Genomic DNA, 21,179 nt, shown 5'->3' with positions numbered 1-21,179 from the left:
CACACACACACACACACACACACACACACACACACACACACACACACTGCCCTGTGACTGAGACCAAGACCACAAATACCCTTTGCTCTATCTCTCCCTCCATATTCACAGAGGCCGGTTTCACATGCTACAGGATGACGTCATTGTAATAGGATCACTCCACTCACGCCAATTATACCTGGCTCTCTCTCCCTTCCTCTCCCCATGCTCTAACTCTCTCTCTCTCTCTCTCTCTCTCTCTCTCTCTCTCTCTCTCTCTATCTCCCCCTCCCTCCCTCCCTCCCTCTCTCTATCTATCTCTCTACCTCTCCTCACTCAACTCAATCCAATTGGGTTTATTGCCAAGAAACAAATCGGATGCTGCTAAAGCAGAATATCCTTGTATATGCTGCAGACTACGACATACTTCAGTTGAAGATTCACCCCCCCCCCCCCTCTCTCTTTCTCTCTCTCTCTCTCCAGCTCTTCATTCCTCTCCCATACAGTAAGCACTAAAACTACTGAAGTGAGTGTTGGGGTGTGTGGAGTGGAGTAGGGTAGAGACTAAAGAGTGAGACGTTGTCTTTATTGAGTTGGGTTTACACCAGAATATAATCTGACAGTGAATATTTGAGCCAAGTCCAGTACTGCAGCTTGTGGTAAAGCTCCAGTTCCATATGCAAATGTTGAAGTCAGAATCTTTTGGATTACCCCCTTTTGGATTGAAAATTAGACTCTTCTTTCATCACCAATCTGTTAATGCTCTTGTATCATAAGCCGCTGCAGTATATGATGAATAGTATTATAAACGGAATAGAAATACAAAGTATAGATGAATGTAAGCAGTTGTCTCTCCATAATGCGTTCACCCAGTCATAGATGTATTATTAAAGTTTTTCTCCAATAGACCTACACACAAATTGGCAAATAACAGACAGACTAAGCACCTCCTGCAATAAGAGGTCATAGATACTTGCAATGTAATCCTACTATAATGTATTGATACAATGACATTAATAATAATAATTAATAATAATAATACATAATGAATAATTAATATCGCACAAAGTAAACAGATATATTGCTTTAAGAAATAATCAACTACCCCTCCCTATTGAAAAAATGACATCACGTTTAAAGAAGCCAATGGACGAGCCGAGATCCACGAGCGAGAGAAGTAGTATGTGTGTGCTTCGTAAGCGTGTGCATTCGGCTGTGTGTATGTGTGTGAGTGTGAATGTGTGCGTGTCTGAATGGGAGCAAGTTGATCTACATTTCTAAACTACATCGCGCACTTTTCTTAGAACTCTTTTTGAAAAAACCGAGGAAGAGAAAGTTGAAAAATAACAATTTATTAATTTGGGACCTGTGAGACCGACTACTGCCAGGACTGGCTACGTCGCTAGCGAGCTAAATGAACGCACAAAAAAGACCTCGGGTTTAGTTGAAGCAAGTCTAAATCCAGTCTTTTGACAACATAACGGAATTCGTGTTAAGATCATTTGCCTGCGCCTAGTTGATACTGCGCTCTCTCTCTCTCTCTCTCTCTCTCTCTCTCTCTCTCTCTCTCTCTCTCTCTCTCTCTCTCTCTCTCTCTCTCTCTCTCTCTCTCTCTCTCTCTCTCTCTCTCTCTCTCTCTCTGTGTGTGTGTGGTGACTGTATGTGTGTGAATGTAGTAACTGTTTGCTTTAGAGAAAGTCTGTGCCTTTTAATGTACAAAGTTGTGCATTTCAATGAATCATTGGGGTTGTCACATGGCTTCATGCCAGTGACAATTTAGCAACACAAATTATTTGGAGAAAACAAGCAATAAAATAAGTTCATCAGGATGTTGAAGACTTTAACTAAGAAGCTAAGAAGACACTCACTCAACGAAATACATCCCTTTCAACTGAAGGTAAGCATTAAAAGGTTCAGGGAATATTCATTAGGCTATATTATGTTAAGTTGCATATTAGTTAGTAGACTTAGTCATTTTACACTACCAAACAAAGTCATTTTACACTACCAAACAAAGACAGATGCCTCCCTGTGCTTAATAGCTTTGTTGTCTTCATCATTTCAATATTGATTCAACTGAAACTGGGTTGACAGCTAGTGGATGAGAAACATGGTGTTGTTGGATATTGACCTTTGCCTTGTGCTACATGTTAATTAGTATTGCATTATGCAGAACTGTTTACTTGGGCCTGCATGTGGCTTGGGTGAATGACCTGGTTAGTTTAAAAGACACACACACACACACACGCACACACTTTTTTTTTTAAAACAGCTGAACTTTTCAGTCAGTAACTTCATGGTCAAGTATGTGGGTTTTCTTTCTCACAGACAGGCTCAACCCAGCCATTATGATGATTATGATGTACAGTACATAGTCTACATACTTATAGTTTATTTTTTCAGATACAATAAGCAATCATAATCACACACACAAACTTGGCACAGATACAATCATGAACCCCATGCACACAAAGAACTCATTCAATTCCAAATGCATCCAGCTTTATTGCAGTTCAATTCCGTGGAACACGGAATCATACACAAGCTCATTTCAATTTATGTTTCACACACACACACACACACACACACACACACACACACACACACACACACACACACACACACACACACACACACACACACACACACACACACACACACACACACACTATAATGCTTGAAACCAATGGTCCTCCCATTTCTACCTCCACCAGCCTCCCCTGACACCTACTAGGCCTATTTATTACACATCTGGTTCTCTTCTTAAAAGGTTCTGTTTTTTTGTGACTTGAATGTGTGGACGCCTAGCTCAGCAGTGTTTCCACCCTCAACTGCCCAAAGTGCTTTCTTACGACACACACACACACACACACACACACACACACACACACACACACACACACACACACACACACACACACACACACACACACACACACACACATCAAGGCCTGAACTGCTTTAACCAAACTTTGGTTATGCCCATCCAACAGCTGTTCAACTCTGCAATCTCTCACTCTTCACCTTACTTCATGGCAGCCATTTTGTGTCATCAATGATGCTCACTTTGCATTAGGTCCATATACCTTTCATATTTGGAGATACACATGTTGTGAATGGGTCACAGTACCTCCTCCATCACCACTGTTGTGCTGCTGCCAACTAACTTGATGGTAGCATGGCAGCCATTTTGTGCACACTTCTAATTGCCTGGTGGAGACAGTGTGTCACCCCATTGTGTGGCTCTTGTGGTTGGATAGGGCGTGGTCTGTGGACTATTCCTCTTTTATGTCTGCTTGGTGAGGAGACAACATTATACTGTGTGTGTGTGTGTGTGTGTGTGTGTACACATCTGTACACGTGTGATCAAATGTGGCCTATTGCCATGCGTCTGCCCGTGTGGCAAACAATGGCAGGGGGAAGTGAGTGACTAGGGCCACCATAGAAATATAATATAAGCCCTATTCTGTCCAAGCATGTCCCCTTTGTGAGTGGTGCCACACAAGACACAAACTGTTTAAACACAAAAGCTAGCCTCGATCACATATCGAGGTATATCGAGTATAGGCCAGCATTGCCTGTTGCCATTGCCTGCTTTAAAAAAACATAAGAAATATGTAGGCCTAATTACAACATCTGATATTTGGGAGTACTATGGCACACTGCTGGAATTATCCAGATGAAGGAACATGGGGCAGCTCTTGAACAAGCCCAGCCTAGATGTAGGTCGGATCTAACTCAGCATTTCAAAAGATTAGACTGCTGTCGTTGATCTGCATCTTTAGCGCTGCAATTCTTGGAATTCTTATCAATGGTGTAGAGGCTGTGAAAGTGGGCACTCTGCAGTTGAGGGCTTAGGCCACCCAAAGATAGACTTTATCCCAACCGTGTTAGGCTGGGCGAAGGCCCCCATTCCACCCCTGGCCACGGGAGCTTACAGTAATGACAATTAAAGGAAAGTGATCTGATGAATCCCCATGAGCGCATGATAGGAACGGAACAAGAAATCGGAGGTCTCTGAATTAAAGTGAGTGTTTATCTATCGTGTGTGTGTGTGTGTGTGTGTGTGTGTGTGTGTGTGTGTGTGTGTGAACTTGACTTTGTGCATTTCAAAATTCCCATTGATCCAGCTTAGAAAGCAGCTCAGTGACAGTGAGTGACATGGATTTCAGTCAGCCTCACTTGACACACAGACACACAGAAGGGTCACAGAAATGTGAATTATTGCCTTTTCTATGACTAGGTGACCTCGACTGCAGTAATGTGGGCCTATTGTTCATGTTGCTCGCTACATACAACCTAAAATCACTCTATTATTTACAGAGCCGAAATGCAAGGCCTAACTACTGTCATTTTTCTCTTTAAGAGGTACTATATAGTATATTTGGAGCTTTGGAATCAGGTTAGTTTATCCAAGAGGCAAGTACAACAATTGTTCAAATAGTCTTCACACATTTTAATTGACAGGACTGTTTATTTTATTGATTTGCCTTCGATTGTTAATAATTTGTCATGTCACCAAACATTATGCAAACTGCTTCCACTTTTCGATAGTGGATTAGCCTATTTACAATAAAAAATAAAATGTTTTTACAATTCTCTGTCAGGAAATGATCATTGTATTCTGGCTCAACTAACAAGGAGCCTTGGCCTTAGCCAGTGGCAAATCTAGATGGCTAATGCTCAAATAGGGGAAAGTAGGTCAAGATTCCACCCCACCTATAAATGAAAATGCAGAAGAGGGAAATGTTGCTCTTTCAAAAGTTTCTCCTGGAGTACAATTATGATAGCCTAGTATTTAATTTAGCCTACAGGGTTGACATCTTTTGCAATCTATTTGAGTGTGGCATGCAGCTGGATGATTATACGTGTGCTCAACTTATTATGTGCATTATAAGTGTGCATTTTGTGACTAGAATCCTGTTGTTTTGTGTATGTGTGTGTGTGTGTGTGTGTGTGTGTGTGTGTGTGTGTGTGTGTGTGTGTGTGTAGTGACTTACTTTGCATGTGTTTTTTGGGGTTTGTCTTGACATTTGATTAGCCTATGGTATGTTGCTTGGCATGTTTGTGTGTGTGCGCTATAGGCTAGCTTTACGTACGTTGTTGTTTGCTTCTTTTGACCTAGGCCTACCTCAATGGAAGAACATCTTCACACACACTGGTGTGGCCACGGGTTCACTCCCTTGCATTGGCACACGGTACACTGGTGTGGCCACAGGCTCACTCCCTTGCATTGGCACACGGTGTGTTCATGAGCAGCACAAGGGAATGAGACTGAGAGCATGTCAAAGATGACACTGTCACTGTCATCCATGCCAGATCGATGGCAGATGGCATAGCCAGTGTCACTGCTGTAGAGACAGTCGAATATTCCATACTGCTTCAGAACATTTGACTGTTTCTCTGTCTCTTCTGTGTACACACGTAGGCTGTAACAGTTTTAATTCAGTTGCGAGCAATGTGACTTCACAAAAGAAGTAGGATATTGTATATTTGTCTACTGTATATGGCAGGCTGAATGGTCAAATTATGTTCCAGGCCTAGCCTGTTTTGTTTTCCCTATGCAAAAGTGGGTACGTAGACTGTAGATCCTCACCCGGCAGTGGCCCACTCTTACCATTGTCCCTGTTCCTAATATACACTCACCAAACACTTTATTAGGAACACTATACTAATACTGGGTAGGGCCTCCCTTCGCTCTCATAACAGCCTCATTTCTTCGTGGCATAGACTCCACAAGATGTTGGAAGCATTCCTTTGAGATTCTGGTCCATTTTGAGGTGGATGCATCACGCAATTCCTGCAGATTTTTCAGGTGCACTTTCAAGCAGTGAATCTCCTGTTCAGGCCATTGAAGAACACTGAACTCATTGTCATGTTCATGAAACCAGTTTGAGACGACTTTTGCTTTGTGACATGGTGCATTATCATGCTGGAAGTAGCCATTAGGAAATGGGTACATTGTGGCCAGGAAGGAATGCGCATTGGTCAGCATGGATTACAGGTGTTCCTAATAAAGTGTTCAGTGAGTGTGTCTATACACACACACACACACACACACACACACACACACACGCCCCTGCGATAGCTTGTAGCTCCCTTTTATCCACCAAGGGCATGGCATCCCTACACTACCCACTCTTACTCAGCAGCTGTTCTTTCACCCATTAGGCCTGCTACTGTATCTCCTTTTCTAGTGGGGAGATAACACCAGGGGTCGTAGCTTTAGCAGGCCTTAGCAGACACTGGTGAGGTGAGGGTTTGGATAAATGTAGTGTTGGGCAGGCCTTCAACAACACCTGTAATGGAGGGATATAAACCTAATGTCATGACAGTATAAGGGAGGTCCTCAGAGAGGATTGACAACATGTTTAAAACCATAAAGATATACAGACCATTTACTGTAAAGATTTAATATAACAGATTAGGCCTAATGCAATCTGTGTTGTAAGGCTAGGTCTCACTATCTAGTTTAGTGGTGCCCTGACCTGCTAAGTGTAAGCAAATCAGTTCAGCACCACTGCACAGGACATGCAAATTGTCTAGGTTAGGCTAGTTGTAGCTCTCCTGTGGATAATCATACAGTCTCACCATAAACATATCCATACTGTATCTCTCACACACACAAACCGTCATAAAAGCAGGTACCCTCAACTGCTACAATCTTGCATGCATGAACCAAGACGCAACCACACAGTTAGCAATACAGTCTTTGCAAACTCTCAGGCAAGCACCAACAATTCACTGAGCATTGAGCATTGTTGTCTTTTAAAGGCTTCACAGTTTTTGAGAGTATCCTCTGGTACTCCATCCATGCTCAACACAAGTATCAAGGCTTACAGTTTGTGGAGAAAAAGTGTATTCAAATCCATACACCCACACCTTAGTCATACAGTCCCTACAGAGATTAGCATTTTTCATGGTCTAATTATTTGAACCTTGTTTGTGTTTTAGTTCCTCAGATAAAACAAATGCCTGTGTTATTCCAGTGGTGGGAGGAACTATGTAGCATTGACAAGGGGATTCAATGGGCCTACAAACGGGGCAGAATAACTAATAGAAATGTGAAGGACTTTACCTACTATATGTCTCCTTCTCTGTCAGAGTCTCTCTAAAGCTCTTACTATATCTCACTCATTTAGTGGGTGTGGGTGTGTGTGTGTATGTGTCTTGCATTATGTGAATGTATCTAAACTGAGCTATGTATACTAGTATACTGTGCTGGGGGCCTCTTCATCAGCTGTCCCTAATAAATGGTTAAAGACAGAAAGTCTCTCTCTGAACTACCCTGGGGAGGTCAAATTGTTAATAGTTATGATGATCAACATCATCACTGTTGGCTATTACTGATTCCACAGACAATAGCTGCCCTCTGAACAGACTACCTGATGTGCCCTGACTGACTGACACCCTTGACCACTAACCTGAAGCATTTCAAGTGAACCTGGCTCCAAGTTGAAGTTGGTCTAGTATCAGATCACCTTACCCACAATCCTAACCATACGTTTTGGAGGATTAAAAACATGAACCTGGGTCAGTGGTTTTGGCCCACTGCAACCTACTCCAAATGATTCACTCAGTTCACACCACAGTGTGGACAAGGAAGACGATCCGTTTCTTTCCTGATCAGTATCTAACCCAGAAAGGTACAAAAAGCCCCTGTAAAGACAAGAGCAAGGACACAAAGTATGCCAAGCATCCCTGACTGGAATTCAGAACCAGCAGATAAGATCCCATTTTTCAAGTTTGTTGTTGTAATGTTGGTCCACACACCCATACACACACCAGTTTCATGAGAAGATGCTATCAACCTCAGATACGAGACTAGACAGATCATTATCAGTCAAAGCAGAGATGTTTTAGGCTATATTGAGGCTTTGGTCAAAGTACGCTATGTCTGTATGGCACTTTAAATGTGACTCTTGATAGTGTGATGAAATTGCTGGGTAAGTGAATGTACTGTACCATGCAGTTTGTTTTTTGTGTTGCCTTATATCATGGAAATGTTTCATAGGGTAACATGAGGCAAACTTGAACACTTATCCAAACAATGTTACATTGAAAGCACTCCTTCTTTATGTCTGCATGTAAATGCAGCCACCTCTTGTGTGACTAGAGGCCCTGGTTCTTTTCTTTCTTCATTTCTTCTTCCCTCTCTCTGTTTGAAGGGCTTCAGTAGGAAGACGAGGCGTGTTGTGTCTCTGAGAGGGTGTGTGTGTGTGTGTGTGTGTGTGTGTGTGTGTGTGTGTGTGTGTGTGTGTGTGTGTGTGTGTGTGTGAGAACAGATGGCAGCTGCTCGGCCTGGCCTCAGTGTGGTAATTACCGTGTGTGGCGCGTTACTTAACTCTTAGTGCTGCAGTCTGCTGGGTTTCTCTGTTGTTGTTTCTGTAGACCCCTCAAAGGGATTTCTCTTAAAGAGGCAGTCTGGGCCTTGGAAATGCTAAGTTACCAGTTAGCATAGCCACATTGCTCAAGGAGGCTACCTGGTAAACAGTACAGGCGTAGATTTCAGCCTTTTGTGACATTATCGGTCTTCTTATTTGACCTAAACCTCTGGTAGCATGTTTTCATTAGTCTACATTAACTACACTGATTAGCTTATTTATAGGCTTGCACAACATTTTCATACAGCAAAACGTCTCTGAAACAATGTTCATTTGAATCCCTTGAAATGAAATGTTGTTTGTTGAAAATTGGGTCAGTGGTCTAGCCTGTTGCTTCTTAGAGTTGATGTGGCACTAGCTGTTGTGAGGCAATAGAAGTCAACTCTTTAGGCCTCTATTAGGCTTCAGCAGTAGGCTACTACTACCCAGTCACTTCATAGCTGTGATGGTTTGATTGGTGTTTCCTAGTCTTGTGTAGTCGTTCCTCCAAATCACGTTGTTCTCAGGCCTCCTTTGGAGATCTGGAACATTTTAGATCAGCCAATCTGTCTTGGCTTGAACTGGACAGCATGATAGGAGTATGCACTCGCAATTTCATTGGATGTTATATACCAAGAACCTCCCCCTCATGGATACTCACTTACATCACAGCTCTCTACTGGGGTACGGAAATGCGGTTTCCAATGGGATTTCCAATACATTTTCCAGAGGGGTAATTGTCTTTTAACTATGATGCAGGTGATTGATGGTGATGACTGCTAACTATTTTGATAAGGACACCCCAACCTCATGAAAAGGTTTAGTGAAAGAACAAAAATAACAACAGCGAATGTCATAAGTGGGCAACAGTAAGTTAGTTGTAGTGAGAGTCAATGGGTAGACTTGATTTCCAGGGCGCTGAGAGGGGTGTGCCTTCAGATTTCTGGGATTTTAACGATTCCGGTGTGAATAAAATATGCCCATATAATCGTTGTTTGTTATGCATTCAAAGTTGAATTTTGTTTTTTTGGAGCTAAGCCCAAGAAAGGTATTTGATTGGTTTTACATGTCACGAGGCATCACTCAGGTGGCTCCCAATGGCATCTATAATGGTTGTGTTGATAGCATGTTTGACCATTCCTCTTCCAGATTTCTTACCATGGCAGTGGGGAGGCAGGGGAGAGTGACGATTCAGAGGGGGAGAACCAGGAGCTTGCACAAATTGACAGAGGTAAGTGACACCTGCCCCCACCCCCTTTCACCCAACGTTCAATTCTAGTCCTAGTTTTTGATACCAATTAAGGAACAGACAGGCTACTCAGTAATGATAACAATGCAGAACAGTTTATACCTAAGCTGTGATTGATAACAGTTCCTGGCTGGTTTAAGACTATAACTCAGGAGAGGCTGAGCTCAAATGTGCACACTCTTAACCGAACAGCTGTCTTAATCTTTGGGCTGTTTCCACTTCCACCTTTCTTCACCCTTCCCCTTTGACCTTTGTTGCCGTCCGCAGAGCGACGGCGGAACTGTGGCCTCACTCCTTTGGCCACCAGCCAGCAAAACAACCAGGGCCCCTTATCCCCGGCCCGTCTGCGTCGCCTCCGACTCCTCCTGGACCCCACACTTGACCGTCACTCCTCCGAGGAAGAGCTGGAGCGAATTAGCCGTGGTATAGCTGACAGCAGGAAGTGGGCGACGACTTTGTGCCACGGTGACCACCACAGCAGTGCTTCCAGTGACGAGGAGGTGCGGGACCTGTGCGGCCGGGGGCAGACCTCCTCCAGGCTGCCCGTGGTGGAGTCTGGGCCTTGCCTGGCTGCCTCCCCCAGCCCAGTGCTCTTCAGCTCCAGCCCGCCGTGCAGCTTCAAGCCACCCCCTGTCCGTCTCCAGCTTCAGATGGTGCAGCCAGCTGCCCGGCCCATCATTCTGACCCACTTTGACCAGGCAGCGGCGCCTTACAGAAAACACAGGCACAGTTATGGAGGAGAACAGGGGAGGCCCAGTCTGGACCTGGAGAAAATGCAACAGGTTAGCGTTGCTAGGTATCATTTGCTGCTTTGACTATGAGTTGATGGCCACTATTAGCATAACCACTGTTAACATAACATTATTTCTTCAGTCAGCACAGAATATGGTTGGACAGCATTGCACATAAGCATTTCATCATTGCATACCTTGGACATTGAACAATGTTTAATACAGGTATGCTCTTCTGTAATGCTAATTCAGGCAAATGCTAACTGTAACCATTTGGTAATAGTTGAAACAAAATGTTTTAAACTTATCGTTTTTTTTACTATTATGGGTTGCTTTGTCTCCTCCAGCTAGCAAATCCATCAAATATGTGTTATTTGGATGGACTATCGCTTTAAGGATCACTGGAAGTACTGAGCAGTTAGAGGGCATTCTTTATCTCCATATTGGCAGACACTGCCATTTTCCAGCTCTTGCAAGATAACTCACTACACGATAACTCACTACATTTTGACAGCCCCTTCAGGAGTGTATTTTGTCACTTACAGTACCAAGTTCATTTGAATGTTTCACAAGGGACACAAGGCCAAGAGAGTGTTGTTGATATTGCTGGTATGGTAATGGTATGAAATACGAAGTGTTAGGGGTTACAGTATTAGCCTTGCACCACCAGCCAGCCTGTAGAATATGCTTCATTACATTGAGCTCAGGATTAGGTAAAAGGGCATGGTAACGTCACCTCTCCTATGACACACACCCTCTCTCTCACTCAGACAGACACAGACACAGACACACACACACACACACACACACACTCCATGGCAGGGTGCTTTCCACCTCGGTGGTCCAGTGAGATGAAGAAGAGTGAGGCACGGACGGCAGATGTCTGCCCTGGTTTCACAAAAGCCGGCGAGCAAGGGAAAGACGGAGGGGTGGAAGCAGAAGGAGAGGATTAAATAAACAACAAAAAAACGACTAATGAGTCACAGCGAAGCTGGTTCAGTGATTGTTAAAATCCAATGGCCACATTGGCAGACTGACGATGAGAAGGGTCTGTGTGTAGGGTAGGGGGCTAGGGCTCCATATGTCCATGGGAGTTTTTTAGGAAGAGAACAGATGATGAGAGACAGCGGGCCACAGTGAGAGGGGCCAGAGGAAAAAAAAGTAGTGTGTGTCTGTGTGTGTGTGTCTGCGCGCGCTCAGTCAAGTAGAATGGGAGGTGCTGGAGGCAATACAATAGGGGGGCCTGCAGAGGTAGCTCCCAGACAGTACTATCTCATTAACCCTTCAGATGGGCAACCTCAAATCACCAGTCAACAAACTTCTAGAACTGAAAAACTCTATATTTCTCCTTTTTAACTTTCTCTCCCTCTCCTCTCCTTCTATTCTTGTCTCTTCAGGGACTCATATCCTGTTTTTAAACTTCTCTCTGTTATTCTCTCCCACAACCAACTGTGTGTACCAGACGTTTTTTGTGTGTCTTTTGCATCTCGAAAACAAAAAATAAAGGCAAAACATTTCACCACTTGACCCAAAACTGTTGTGCAAAACAACTTTAACTTGTGGTAGAACTCACGATAATTGAATCCAAGTTAAAGAAGTTGGACATGGTTTGAGAGGTGAGAGTAGGAAGTCTGCGGTCTGTGGCCAGACACTCTGACATACTGAACATGCATTTATTAATATTCTTATGCAGGGGTCAAAGGCCCACCCGGTTGTTTTGTTTTTCTCTTTGCTAATCCGCTGCCCATACGCTAATCCAAACCCAAATGCTCAGATGTGGCATGGCCTTTGTCTGGAACGATTGTCATCTTCAACAGTTTATATGGCAGATGTCGTTTGCCTGGCCCAAGAACGATAGGTAGGTCAGATTTGCTTACAAGTCATTATATTGGCTTTTTGTTTTCACATGTCTACCAAATGCTCTCCTCAAATTAGAGAATTCATTCAGAGAAGATGCTGAAGCCCTCATTTTTAAGTTAGTGAATGACATTCACCAAACTTTCACCCTAAAGGACTGTACAACTATTGTTGTGAGAGAAGGTGGGGACGGGTGAGGGGGGTGAGCTTGGGAGGGCAGGTCTATACCAACTCTTCCCCCTTCCGAAACAGCAGGAGTTTTGCGTTTCCATTCTTATTCCTCCCTTCCATAGAGCCCTTCCCCCATGAAACCCCCCACCCCAGACAATTCCTCAATTGTGCACCCCACCTACCCCCCACCTCCCTCACTCACGAGAGTGGGTTAGCTGGGTGAACAGGGAGGGGAGCCTGTTACAGAATGTTACATAAGCCTCATTGACTGATTTGTCTAGTTTAGAGCAGCAGCTGGACTCCGTTTCTTGATTTATATTATCATTCATTGCTAATTAATTTATGATGTTGAAATCATTGCTGTGATGTCATCACCCATTAGTTTCTATATTTCTATCAATTCTGATTAAACCTTAGTGGCCTTGAGAGCTGTTTTGAGATGAGTGTCAATAATATTGATAGGTTATGGCATGGATTCTGTATGTTTGCTGAGGGATTGCGTCTAATTAAGCAATACTGCCTGAGAGGCCATGATTTATCTTCAATATAGTCCCGGATAGGGGCGAGACACAACGCGCTGCGGAGTGCTGGCAAACTCCTACCAAGTGACAATATTGATGCTAAATCACAGCCTCAAGGGCATTATTGCTTTTATACAATTGGTTACACAACAAATCGTGACAACAATGGTTAAAGTATTTAATAATAATAATTAATAATAATAATTAATTTAATTTATATAGCGCTTTTCCAGGGCTCAAAGACGCTGACAATATTGTATTTTGTGATAGATTGCGGTGGTTTCTGCCCTGCTCTGAGACATAGTGTAACGACCCTGTGTGAGGCCTGTGTTAGCAGCTCCGCCTAGAGAGTTAACTCTCTTGGGGCTGGTTTCACAGACAAGGCGTAAGCCTAATCCTAGACTAAAAAGATTTTGCATTGAAAGTGTGATTTAGTCCAGGACTAGGCTTAAGTCTTGTCTGTGAAACCGGGCCTTATAGCTATCGCTGCTTTTATACGGCTTTTGAGTTTGATACCCACTGAGGGCAAGCTACTCTACTCAGCCATTTGCTACAATATAGAGGCCAAAACACTAAACGTGGTCAAGGGAAGAAGCTTGGGATGGGAGAAATTATTGTGTGTAGTGATCATTCAAATTGAACAGGAAGGAGATTTTGCCGTTTTAACGTTATTTGAGCACGGCTGGAATGCATCTTTTAACCATCATGTTGTGCCAATAAATCAGAGTTGCTGCATCTGACCGTTGTAGGTAGCAGCTCATGTACTTTCTCTTCTGTACCCAACAGAAAATGCTCCTGAAAAAGAACTGTGGTGGGAAAACGCGGACTATAAAGATCCGGGTGAGTTTATGTTCTTCTGCACCTTTTCTTCTTCCCACACAAAAACACACATGATCACAAATAGGCTACACATGAACACCATCAACTTAAATGCTGTGCTTTATTGACATGAGAAAATAATATTAAGTAAATCACACACACACAGACACAGTAATTTCCCTTCCATGCAGAGCCACAATACCCAGACTAGATCGGGTGTCGATTACAGAAGCAATAAGGCTGAGAGGTCATGCGGCCCCCACGAACAACCAAGTCTGTCTCGCCGCCAACACCTTGATGCCCCTCCAAATGCATGCTGGGACAGCATCTGGCACTGGCATTGGTTCCCATGCCCTGCTACAGCCTGGTACATGCCAGAGAGGTTTCAAAACCGAGAAGCCCAACGGATTACTTCTCTAAATATCGCACAACAATACTAAGTAAATGATTTGGTCGTATTAAATGGAAGAGAGACAGTTTTGTAGGACTGCTATTTTCATTCAATCAATATTTCATTCAAAAATATCTATATTTGGATATAATAGTGAGGTATGAAGATAATGTCAGCACTAATAATATTATAGAAACGTTTTTGGGAACGTTGTGTGCACTGCCAGCAGAGTGAGTGTGTGTGCCCCCTGAGCTGGGGTGTGTAGAGGTTGAGGAAGCAGGTTGGGCAGCTCGAATGGATTCGAAGGCACCTGGGAACTTTGGCATAAACAAGTGCACTCCAGAAGGACGCGCAGTGTGGTGAGAAAGTGACGTCATTGTCACTTTGTGTGGGATACTGTAAAATATAGCAGACAGTAGCACAAGCGCACACACTATCTCACACAGACACACTATTGGTATCAACTACTAAGTTTACTGCACATACACATAGGCTTACAAAAACTCAAACACACAAGCTAATGCCAAGTAAATGTTTCAATCTAGTATACGCACGCACACATACACACCATCAACAGCTACATACTACGTTACCTTTTTCTGTGTGGGTGAAAACTACTCTGGCAGTGTCTAAGCGATGCCTCAAATACGTAATTGAGGCTCATCTTTCAAAGTGGTGGAGGAAGACGACCTAGCGACAAAGAGATGAGGAGTGTGTGGTTGCCCTGTGATGTATCGTCGGAGATGAAGTCATTTTCCATTTATAGCCAGGCGGCTGCTATCTGTTGTGTTCATCTGCTACAGAAACATGTTGTTCATTATGTCCCCTTGTTTGTCTTGTTGTTGTTGTTGATGATGACCTGTGGTTCTTGGGTACGTTCCAGACAGTCGATCTTTGGAGCGATTTGGGGGGGGGGGGGGGGCTCTTTTTCCCCCTTCCTTAGTCACACTCTGCACCCTCTTGACCCCCATCCCCCTTTCTCTGTCTCAAACTCCTGCTTCTCAGTGGTTTTCTCTCTGTCATTCCCTTTCTAGCCTTTAGCTCTCTTCTCCTCCTCTTTTCTCTCTGTCTAATTCTCCCTATCGTTTCCTGGCTCTGGTCCAGGAGAGACACTAGGTTGAGTGGATGCGGCAGTGTGAGGGGGGGTGGGGGGGGGGCTCAGAGGTTTCAGAGAGGGGGGCCTGTTTTGTGAAGATGTGGTGGGTGCAGGCCATGGGAGTTGTTGTTGGGGGGGGGGGGGGGGGGGGGGGGGGAATGATCCTGTAGATGAAATCAAAACACCCTGCTGCTGCTGTTGCTACTCCTGAACTTTCCACTCGAGGGAACGGAGGTGGGGGGTGGAGCGAAGAGGGGAAAAGGGTGAGCTCTTTCCCAGGAAGGAGCAGCAGAGAGCAGCGTCTGGTTTCATCCCCCTTAGAGAAGGGGGGAGGTATAGAGGGATTGAGACCAAGGGAGGAATGAGGGGGTGGGAGAAGGGGAGAAAAAAAGTTTTATTGAGAATGGGGAGAAAAGAGAGAAGTTAGCATTAGTGTACTAGCTTGATGAATCTCTGATTTGATTAGAGCTCTGGCTCTTATGCACCATCGGGAGCAAACAGGACAAGTAAGTAGGCTAACTTGGAACACTAGCCTAACATATGTCTGAGAAGCTTAACTCAAAGTAGTGTTGGGAGAAATTGTGAATACTGAATCTGGCAGCTTGATTTTGAAAGCCATTCATCTACATTTTGACACTCCATTGTTATTAAACAGTCTGCAACTCGACCTTTGTTTGACACTTTCGGGTGGTAGCCGTAACATCATCAGGTCCTAGACAACGATGCAAGATGACTCCACAGGGAATGCTAGCCTGCTAATGTGACAGCAGCAGACCCAGATCTTTCCCATAGGCCCAACTCGCTAGCCCACGCAACTGGCACGCTGACTTTGAGCTGCCATATGGAGAACATTTTAACTTCACTGTGATCTCTAACCTGGAACCTGTTTTCTCCCCCACGGTCATTTCCTCCCAGGACAGATATGTAGCCAAAATGAAAGTCATGACATGGATGTTTTTTTTCCTTTTATATACGTCATTGACTGAGGTAAACCTGGGTGTAGAGCACATTGTGCTGCTGGGATTTGTTGCGGAGCTACAGTGGCCCAGTAGTCTGTCTGCATCAAATCCCTCAAGATGGGGATTGAAGCCATGACAACACCTGTGTGTGTGTGTGTGTGTGTGTGTGTGTGTGTGTGTGTGTGGCCCTGATGGTGGGCCATTAGGTATTTTTCCAATGCCAGGGCAAATGGTTACATAACACCAACCCTCTACAGGGCTGAGGAAATCAGCACAGCACAGTAATGGCATTTGTTGTGAAGAGAAGGACGTGGTCGGAAAGGAGGGCGGGAGACTGAAGGCAGAGGGACAATGAAAGGATAGAAAGGCCCAATCCCATTTCTCATTTTTACCCCTACCCTTTGGAGTGCCACTCACTTTTCGGCTTGCCCCTCGGAACAGAGTTACAAGGGGCAGTGGTTGAAAATCTTCCCCTATGAAATGGGATAACCCTTCAAGACCCTGATACGTCATCAGTACTAGTATCACAGAAAAGCATGGGCGCTTGCGATTCGTTAACAAAGATAGTTTCACGCTATCAATCGATCAAACCAAGTCATCAAATAAAAAAGAACAATGCTTCATTATCAGGCCAGTTCATGACAGAATAGCGGTGCTCTGTAAGCAACAACCCGTGCTCATACCCTGCCAGTCTGCACTGATATTAGAATGAACGAATGAATGAACGAATGAACGAATGAATGAATGAATGAATGAATGAATGGTCTTTATTGTCATTGATATAGTACAGGTACCATACAAAGGAGAGGTAATAAGTGCAACGACTTCGCGGATGAACTTTAATAAAATTCTGGGCGTCATGCCATCAAAGCTGGGAAATGCGACATGGAAATCTGTCAAAATGCAGGACTGTCATTGTAACATTAGATAGCTAGCTAGAGACATCAGCATACTAGCGATTTCTTCTGTTATGCTTGTTTAAAGAAAATGTCTATAATACATTGAAATTACATTAAACTAAGATAATAGGATGGCTATCATCATTTTAAAAACCTTTATTAACGAAAAGAAAATTAAGAAAATAATTACATTTGTAGTTTTCTTCCTCATTGCTTCTTGCTGACGATTCGCAAGGCAATCTGAGAGATTTCAACACTTGTTTTTAACCCTCGGTTTGGAGTGTAGAAAACTCTGTTTGGAGGGCTATGTAGCCCTACCACTTGGCCCTACCCCTACATGCCAACAAGCATTGAGACACCCATACCCTACACGTGAACGAGCAAAACGGAGGGGTACGGCTAAAATGTAGGGCCAAGGGGTGAATTGGGATTGGGCCAAAGAATTGCACAAACCCCTCACACTGCGAACCAACAGCTGTGCTGCAACTGCCCCCTTCATGAGACACACACACACACACACACACACTCTCTGTCTCTCTCTCTTTTTCTTCTGTGTGCCCTCTATGGGGGTCAGCTCCTGATTACAGTGAGTGAGCTACAGTATCGCAAGGCCACAATTTCTCTCCCCACTAACCCCTCTGAGTGGGGACGGAGAAAGTGCTGCTTCACTGCCAAATCACACAAAGCCGTTTCCTGTCGTGAAGAACATGACGGGGGCTAATTTTAGAGAGACCCTGCAGAACAGAGAAGAGAGGTTCTGCCCAGGGCTGTACTTGGAAAAGTGTTGTCATACCCCCGCCCCCCGCCACCATCACCATGAATGAAAAGCCTGATTTGAAAATGTAGAAATGAATTAATCTTTCCCCCCCATTTACAACTCTGTCTGCTGGTCTGTGTGATGATTTCAGTCACATTGCACAGATGTTGTGTAGTTACATAGAATCATACTGTAATGTGTCTGTGTAACTGCCAAGTAACTAATTTAGAACAGCCATGCACGCCCATGCGATTGCATGGAATAAGAACAGCGTCATGTCAAGTGTGCCGGAATTTCTAATTCAATTCAATTGGAGCCAACCACTGTGGTAACTGAAATGGCAGTCCATCTGCAGATGCATAACAATGTCAGATCTTTTAGTATGGATCTCCAGAGCATTAGCCACCATAACGCAAATAGCTTTATAGCTCCAAAGCCTTACAAAGCTACATTAGTGGCTGACCAGTAAAGGAAAACTAATGACAAACTACCAGGAGGCTATAAGTTGGATTAGCAAAAACGCTAACTTTTGACCTGTCTCTCAACATCTTTTTTTCTCCTCTCTCCCTCTCTCCACAGAACTTGACTGGCACTCGTCCATCGCCCAGGTACGCCTACGATCCCTCCATCTTCGCCTTCCGTTCTCTCAGCCCGGCCCCCCCTTGCAGGCCCCTGACCCCGTCCGAGGACCCACCGTGTCTGTGAGGAGATCCCACCCCCCCTCAACCCACCCCTTCCGTATTGAGTATGTAGGAGGCCAAGGATTACGACTTGTCTCCGCTTCATTGACGAGACCGAGCTAAATAATGAGTTACCATTATAGGAATGACCGCTATAGGAAAACTTGACTAAGCCAATGTTTGAAGGTCAATCGCACCCTCAGGTTATCCCACTCTGAAAATGCTGTTGTTGCTCTGACCACTGTTAACCATGAAGACACCAAGAATGAGGAGGTCTTGACCTTGATATCAGACAATGGGGTTGAGCAGAAGCACCACTTCACTCATGCTCTCAGTTCGAAGGATACTTCAGGTATTTCATAAAGAACAGCTGTCTTTTGGACACCGCTTCAATGGACTCTCTTCTTGAGAAACTAAAATGGACTTTCAAGAAATGTTACAAGAGACAATAAAGCCATTTGAATAGATTGAGGACACAATTTGTTTGAGTTGGTTGCTCAGAAGGGAAATGTATGTTCAAGACAATCAAAAGTTCCAACTACAGATTTCTCACCTAATCAGGGTATTTGACACATTGCAAGGCTGCAAGCTGTAGACTGCACAATATGATGAGTTAATGTCTTTGTATTTATCAGTCAGACAAGAAAATCTTCTTCTGGACAACCTTTAGGTAGTGGTCACAACAGGTCAATTATAAATGCAGTAATTTGAAAGTAAAATACATGTTTTCTGCCTGCATTCCTATTTTGTTGGATGTGTTATTTGACGATGAGATATAACGAAATGTATGACTAAAATAGGCAACCGTTTGAAAACTTAACCTTCAACCTGTTGACAGAATTTTACCATTGAGGAAAACCAGGTTTAAATTGAGTACTGTTGTCCTCTTTCCCTGCATGCACTGTGGTGCAGAAGAAAAAAAGTAGGTGTCCAGATATGAAATTAAGTGGAAGACATTTACTCCACACAAAATATGACATACAGTAAGATCATTTGGTGCTTCTGTCATGTGTATGTGTAGTTGTATGCTATGCATTTCACATCATATTGGTGGCACATGGCCACATGTATGTATGTATGTATGTATGACAGCCAAGTCGTTCCAAATCTCTCATGACATTCCTATGAGACTTGATTCCAAGATTGATACGCTAAGGTAATTAGAGGACAGACATGGAAAAACAGTGACAAGATGACCTATTTATGCATATGAATGTATCCCTTGTTGGACATGTTAAGATCAAAACACAGTGTCACCACCGTAACCAAGATATGCTAGAGTGAATGTAATGCTGTGACGTATCCATGTCCCTCGCATAACGTTCTGAACGAATAAATGCCCTGTGGCCTCTTGATTCTTAAGTGTGTCCATGTCCTTCATATCAGTATTTTTTTCACTGCCAAAATATTGGTCTTCAACTGTATACTTTTATTGTATACATAATACATTATACTGACGGTTTCCAGTCAGATTAAATCTAGTCTAAATAACATTTTCGATATAACATCTCCATTGAAGATGCATTTTAGTCTATGATTAGGCTTGATCTGTGACCGGGAAACCAACCCTTAAAGTAAATGGTTAGAAAGTGTCACAGCCACAGGAAAAGTAGCATCTGTTTTTTTGTTCCTGAAGAGAAAAAGATTCGCCAGGTTCGCCCAGATCTGTTTGTGCTATATTGCCAACTCCTATTACAATAGTTTTTTACTTGACAACCACTGTAATATGAGTTGGCTGAAGACCACAAACATCTGGGGTGACCAGGCTAGGACTACACAAAACTCGGGAGCAATTGATTACCATAAGACCAGAAATGAAAGAGTAAATATTATTATATCCATACAGTGGTAGCTGAATCTAATGTCTGTGCACAATTTTCCTCCGAAGCAGACAGAAGTGATGAGGACATTAGGGTGTTTTCAGTTTCCTCCTCAACTGGCGGTTGTCAAGTTTATTTTAGCCTTAGTATAGCTATATCCTGTATTTCCTGTAAACGGTAGATTAAACAAGAGCCTCTCTCATGCTCATTGTATGGCCTTAGTTAGTCATCATCCCAGCCCTGTGACCTCTCCAGACCCGGTGCTGCTGGAGCTCTGGGAGTTCAAGCCTTGGTCACTCCATCCTTCGGGAGACTAGCTCGGCCAGGGAGCTGAATAACAGGCAGAGGTGCCAGCATGGTGAGACAGGCCTGGGCCAGAGCTTGGTGAGGTGATGGGAGCTGGAATTGGAGCCCAGGGTCAAAGCTACCTTTCTGGAGGTCCAGAGGGACACTTCCCAATAGACCTCAGGGGTGTGAGAAGAACTGGGCTTTGAAAGTGTGTGCCTATGTGCTAATAGTAATGGTATGGTTATTTAGTATTCAAGTCCCCAAAGGGCAATTTAGTTGCAGCTTAAAATCACTCACAAGAAAAAAATAAAAATAAAAATAAAAACCATGATACATAAAAGCATCACATAATAGGCACCAAGTAAGACAGAAGTCAACAGTAGAGCATATCAGGAGGATATCAGTAGTAGTAGAAAGAGAGGGGAAATGCCATCTAAAAAGCCAAAGCTTTACAAAGAATATCCAGTCTATGTAGGTGATCGGCATTGTGATTCTGGCTGATCAGTTACACAATGGTTATAGTCGTACAACAGTGTTTCAGATATTATACTTGGTCTCTGTTCAGGAATGTAATTGTGCAATGTCATCTAAATAATGTC

The 21,179-nt window shown here is 43.7% G+C and overlaps 1 protein-coding gene across 1 annotated transcript; it reads left to right on the top strand.

Annotated features, from left to right (window-relative positions):
• Positions 1-1,217: 1,217 nt before the first annotated feature.
• Positions 1,218-19,817, top strand: LOC308163450 (uncharacterized protein). Its single transcript, XM_080537640.1, has 5 exons — positions 1,218-1,876; positions 9,492-9,573; positions 9,859-10,373; positions 13,658-13,711; positions 18,372-19,817. Exons 1-5 carry the CDS (start codon positions 1,808-1,810, stop codon positions 18,495-18,497), a joined length of 846 nt encoding a protein of 281 aa, XP_080393766.1. The 5' UTR covers positions 1,218-1,807; the 3' UTR covers positions 18,498-19,817.
• Positions 19,818-21,179: the final 1,362 nt, after the last annotated feature.

Source organism: Nansenia antarctica (assembly GCF_963989245.1).
Source record: "Nansenia antarctica genome assembly, chromosome: 1".
Lineage (NCBI taxonomy): Eukaryota > Metazoa > Chordata > Actinopteri > Argentiniformes > Microstomatidae > Nansenia > Nansenia antarctica.
This window is presented reverse-complemented; position numbering and strand designations above follow the sequence as displayed.